Here is a 6000-nt window from a genome sequence, read left to right on the forward strand (position 1 = left end):
TGAACGAGCGGAGATGGTGGAAGTGAGGAGAACACAGACGCAACGCCGAGGAACCTTGAGAGCATCAAAAAAGAATCGAGTGTGCCGCGGAAACCACGTGATGCGTGAGGCTCAGATCGGGACTAGCGCGATCGGTGGGCTTTGATGCCTGAGGACGCAACCCCGGGCGGCAGTAGTCAGCTGTTTGTTTACTTTTACATCGCTAACCGGGCCAACGGTGGGGAGGGACCACTGCTTGGGCGCATTCAGCCAACGACCGGACCAGGTTGCTAGGATCCATGATCGACTTGACGCCTGGATGGTTGGTGCACCTGCGTCAGTTCCCTACGTCGAACCCCAACATCTCTCGTCAACATCCTGACGTCCTGCATCTTGCGCCTTTTCTGTCACTTGAACGCTGCGCTGAGCGAATCCCTGTTGCTCATGCCATTGATTCATTTCTCCTTGCGTTCTACTTTCCCAGCTTCCTATCCCAAAAGAATGAGCTATAAACAATACTCACAGCAATAATGCTCCCCTCTCAAGTCAACGGCTCACCAAAGCGTGCCAACCCCTTCGGCCGCGCATCTCCCTCACCGTCGCCGTCGTCAAGTCCACAGACAAAAACGCGCCCCAAGTCAGCAGTCCTGGCATCTGTTGGAAAGTTCGAAGAGCCGAGAGGTCACGTTCGGAACTCTTCCTCAATATCCCACTCCTCCATCGCACCCTTCGCTCGAAATGCAGACCGCCAGAGGTCGAACTCTCTGAGAAACGACGTTGCGTCCGGCACATTTGCGCCTGACTTTATAAAGACAGAGGATCTACGCCGAGGCGCGGACCAGATCCGGGGGCAAGAAGGCGACAATGACTTCTCGGGGAATAAGTACGTCTGGTTACGGGACCCAGAAAAGGCTTTCGTCAAGGGGCTTGTCTTGGAAGAGCAGGATGGAGGGCGGTTACTGGTACAGACAGACGATGGACAGGTAAGGACAATCAATCATGGGTCATACGTATACTTACAACCTGGAAGCAACGGGAGGTGGACGTCGATCAAGTTGACAGAGTCAACCCGGCAAAGTTTGACAAGGCGGACGACATGGCTGAACTTACGCATCTGAACGAGGCCTCTGTGGTCCACAATCTTCATAGTCGATACCAGGCAGATTTGATATATGTGAGTTGTCCAGGGTCCAATCATTCATGGAGTAAAATTAACTAACAGTCCCCCACCAGACCTATTCCGGGCTATTCTTGGTCACGGTTAATCCTTACTGTCCACTGCCTATATACTCCAATGAATATATCAAGATGTACAAGGGCCGAAGTCGAGAGGAGACTCGTCCACATATTTTCGCCATGGCCGATGAAGCATTTCGGAATCTGGTAGAGGAGGGTGAAAACCAAAGTATCCTCGTGACGTAAGTGTTTTGCGCCATTACTATGAACGAAATATCACCTCTGACAATTACATATAGTGGAGAGTCTGGAGCAGGCAAGACGGAAAACACAAAGAAAGTCATTCAGTACCTTGCGGCCGTCGCGACATCAGATAATCTATACTCCCGCTCCGGAGCCAAGCAAATGAATACTCTCTCGCAGCAAATCCTGAGGGCCAACCCGATTCTTGAGGCATTTGGTAACTCACAAACTGTGAGGAACAACAACTCGTCTCGGTTCGGCAAGTTTATTCGGATTGAGTTCTCCCGATCAGGTCAAATCTCCGGCGCTTCAATTGATTGGTACCTTCTGGAGAAATCTCGTGTGGTCAAGCCTAATTTGCAGGAGAGGAACTACCACATCTTTTACCAACTGCTCCGGGGTGCTGATCCCAAATTGAGGCAGAAGCTGCTCCTCTCAAATCTTCAAATTGAAGACTTTGCATACACCAAAGATGGGAATGACACTATTGCTGGAGTGTCCGATGAGGATGAATGGAGTTCTCTGCTTGAGGCATTCCATATCATGAACTTCTCAGAAGAGGATCAAATGTGCATTTTGCGCACAGTCGCAGCTGTCCTCCATCTGGGAAATATTACCATCATGAAGGAAAGCTTACGGGCCGATCAAGCTGCACTTGCTCGTGACTCTTTTGACAGTGTTAAAAAAGCTTGCCAGCTTCTCGGGATCGAGACAGAGCCCTTCGTCAAGGGACTGTTACATCCAAAAGTCAAGGCCGGCCGTGAATGGGTAGAGAAGGTGCAAACTCCAGAACAGGTTCGCCTGGCCTTAGATGCGCTAGCGAAGGGTATCTACGAAAGAGGGTTTGGTGACCTTGTCAACCGCATTAACAGCCGGCTTGATCGGAACACCGTCACTGGTGAGGACAGTTACTTCATCGGAGTCCTCGATATTGCTGGTTTCGAAATCTTCCAAACCAACAGCTTCGAGCAGCTGTGTATCAACTACACGAACGAGAAACTGCAGCAGTTTTTTAACCATCATATGTTTGTTTTGGAGCAGGAGGAATATGCGCGGGAGCAAATTGAGTGGCAGTTCATCGACTTTGGCAAAGACCTGCAGCCAACCATCGACCTTATCGAGGTTACTAATCCTATTGGTGTTTTCTCATGCCTGGACGAGGATTGCGTTATGCCCAAAGCAACGGATAGGTCCTTCACAGACAAACTTCATTCGTTATGGGACAATAAATCCGCTAAATACCGAGCCTCTCGCCTCCGCCAGGGCTTTGTTCTAACACACTATGCTGCTGAGGTGGAATATTCCACTGAGGGCTGGTTGGAAAAGAATAAGGACCCGTTGAACGACAACATCACGAGACTTCTTGCCTCTTCGCAGGACGGCCATGTTGCCGATCTGTTTTCGGATTGCGGAAATGGTGATGAAGTCAATCATCCCAGAAGTCGGGTGAAGAAAGGATTGTTCCGTACAGTTGCCCAAAGACATAAGGAACAGTTGTCGAGTCTCATGAATCAGCTTCATTCAACCCACCCGCACTTCGTTCGATGCATTATACCCAATCATAAGAAACGTCCTAAAATGCTAAATGCGCCTCTGGTTCTCGACCAACTACGCTGCAATGGAGTACTTGAGGGTATTCGAATTGCACGTACTGGATTCCCAAACCGGCTGTCCTTCAACGAGTTCCGCCAACGCTATGAGGTTCTTTGTCGGGATATGCCCAAGGGTTACATGGATGGACAATCCGCTGCCCGCATAATGCTCCAGAAGCTCGCTCTAGATAAAGCATGGTTCCGTGTTGGCCGCACGAAAGTGTTCTTCCGAGCTGGAGTGCTTGCAGAACTGGAGGAGAAGCGCGATGAGCTTATACGTACCATCATGACACGATTTCAATCAGTGGCAAGAGCGTTTGTCCAACGCCGAATCTCCAATAAGAGACTATATCGTGCCGAGGCAACCCGCATCGTCCAGCACAACTTCCGGGCATATTTAGAGATGAAGTCTAATCCGTGGTGGCGGTTGTTCTCAAGAATGAAGCCACTCCTGGGTGAGACGCGTACCACCCAAGAAGTGAAGCGAAGAGACGAGAAGATCAAACAACTCGAGACGAAGATGAGGAACGACCTCTCTGAACGACAGAAAATTGAAGAAGAGAAGCGCCGGGTGGAGATAGACATGCAGAAAATCCGGCAGACTTTGGAGAGCGAACGAGCCTTGGCCCTCGACAAGGAGGAGATCTTCAGGCGGCTGCAGGTTCGCGAAGTAGAGCTCAGTGAAAAACTGGCCGGGGCCATTGCGGACCAGGAAAGCCTCGAAGATCAGTTAGACGAGTTGATCTTGGCGAAGAAAAAGACCGACGAGGAGCTCGAGTTACGTAAATCACAGCTTGAGCAGGCCGGTGAGATCATCCAACGACTGGAAGCTGAGAAGAAGGAGATGCAGCAAAGCCTAGACGAGTTAGAGCAGAAGGTCGTCGAGGCGCAGAGCAATTCCACCGAGACCGAGAATCATGTACAGGAACTCGGCCAAGAGATCAAGATGCTGCAAAGCCATCTGAGCTTAAAGGATTGTAAACTGCAGGAGTTGGAGGCAAAATTGTTAAAGACGGACCAAGACCTTGACGTCAAGCTAGCGAAAACATCGAGAGAGCTTGACCGGTCGAAGAAAGAAGTCAATGATCTTCTGGATGAGAACCGTTCCATCCGGCAACAGATCTCCGACCTTTCCAACACATCCACAAGTTACGAGGAAATGCTCCGGCGCAAAGAAAGCGAGTTGACCGTTATGCGTAACGACGCCAAAAGGCATGCCGAGGAAAAACAGCAGTTGGATGTTGAAAGGTCCAACCTCTCGACACGCCATGACAACATGCAAAATCGTCTCCGAGAGCTTCAAGCCCAAGCTGATGCTATGAAATCCGAAAAGACTCAGCTTGAGCGCGAGGCTGCCGACGTTCAAAAGATGCTACAGGCCAAGATGTCTGAAGACGCCGAAGCTGGGCACAGCCGCAAACTCCTCGAGCAACAGGTTCAGGACCTGAAAGAGCAACTTTTCCAGGCGCAAGCTGATTTAAGTCGAGAACGGCAGTCGAGGGACGACGTGCAAATGCTTGCAGAACATAACCTGGCAGAGCTGAAAGACAAATTCGAATCCTTGAATGAGTCGAAGATCACCATTGAGAAGGAAATGTATATCCAGCAAGACAGTTTACGGCGAGCCACTGAGGCTCGTGTTGCCGCTGAGCAGTCCCGGAAAGACCTCCAAACAGAGTTGATCAAGCTTCGGGACAGGTTTACCAACGCAGAGAACTCTCGTCTGAGAGCTGAAGCTGAAATGGAGCAAACTCTCGTGAAGCAAAATAACCAGCGCCTAGAGAGCATCAAAAAGGAGTTTGATGAAACAGTACAGCGTTTGGAGACAGTGGAAGCGGAGAGGTCGCGTCTTGCTGTGCGTGAGCAGCAACTGATGAACGCCATTGCTGAATCGGAAAACTTTCGTATCCGTCATGATCAGCATAAGGAACGTCTGGAAAGAGAGTTGGTTACTCTCAAGGGCCGACTGACGGCATCCGAGAACGACAATCGTGCGCTCTTGACAAAGATCCAGCAGAAGAACCTCGACATCGCTAGGTCGACTTCAAAGGCCAGCGAAAGCCAACGTTTACGCCTCGCAACTCTTCAGAAGGAAAAGTCTAAGCTCGAAGAAGACAACAAGGCACTCTCGCGGCAACTAGGCGATCTGCAACTGTCTGTAACATCACTCGAGAAGCAGAAGGAGAAATTATCTCTGAGCGTGGAGGATCTGAACCATGAAGTCAACAGGGAACACAAGGCTAGCCGCAATGCAGAAAAGACTGCCTCCACAGCATCAATTCAGTTAGCAGAGGCGAACCGAAACCTCGAAACGGAGAGGCAACTCAAGACTCAGGCACAAGCCAACACGCGAAAGTTGCAAAGCTCCTTGGACTCTTCCAATAAGGAAATCGAGGGCTTGCACCGCCAGCTCATGCTTCTGCATAAGATCGTTGAGCCCGAAGCCGATCATTCTACTGATTCATGGGAGAACATCCAGCCTGACTTGTCCAAGAAAGTCGACTTGGCCCAGCTGGTTGAGACCCTGCAAAGCCAACTGCAAATGTCTGAAGAAAAATACAACCGATCCGAGAGCCAACTAGCTGAGATGCGCCAACGACATGGAGAGGAGATGAAGGATCTTGATGCCCGTTATTCTTCGTCCAAGCGTGCATTGTTGGAGGAGATCGATCAGAACGAAGTCGGAAATCGCACACCTCATTTCCGAAAGAATTCTGAGAGTGCCATCGCAAAGAGGTTTGGAACGCCAACAACGCCCAATCGCCGGTTGAACATAAGCGACAACGCCAATGACTCTGCCCGATCCGATAAGACTGTGGATACAGTTGGTTACCAGAAGAGCATGGACATGGCAGCCGAGATTGAGGAGCTTCAGAACAAACTCCAGATGAGCGAGATGCAAAACAAACATCTTCAAAGCCAACTTGGTAGACCCGCCCTTGTCCAAGATATATGGCAGGACGACAGCCCTTCAATGAGGCGCATGCAGCTGCTAGAGCGAGAGAATGGG

The 6000-nt window shown here is 50.3% G+C and overlaps 1 protein-coding gene across 1 annotated transcript; it reads left to right on the top strand.

Moving 5' to 3' along the window:
* Nucleotides 1–286: 286 nt before the first annotated feature.
* On the top strand, nucleotides 287–1459 carry BDV17DRAFT_179291 (type II myosin). Its single transcript, XM_073754913.1, has 3 exons — nucleotides 287–962; nucleotides 1010–1153; nucleotides 1213–1459. The coding sequence occupies exons 1-3, from the start codon at nucleotides 510–512 to the stop codon at nucleotides 1399–1401; spliced, it is 786 nt and encodes a 261-aa protein (XP_073612621.1). The 5' UTR covers nucleotides 287–509; the 3' UTR covers nucleotides 1402–1459.
* Nucleotides 1460–6000: the final 4541 nt, after the last annotated feature.

The sequence above is a fragment of the Aspergillus undulatus genome (assembly GCF_047715775.1).
Source record: "Aspergillus undulatus strain CBS 261.88 unplaced genomic scaffold BDV17scaffold_50, whole genome shotgun sequence".
In the NCBI taxonomy this organism is placed as follows: Eukaryota; Fungi; Ascomycota; class Eurotiomycetes; order Eurotiales; family Aspergillaceae; genus Aspergillus; species Aspergillus undulatus.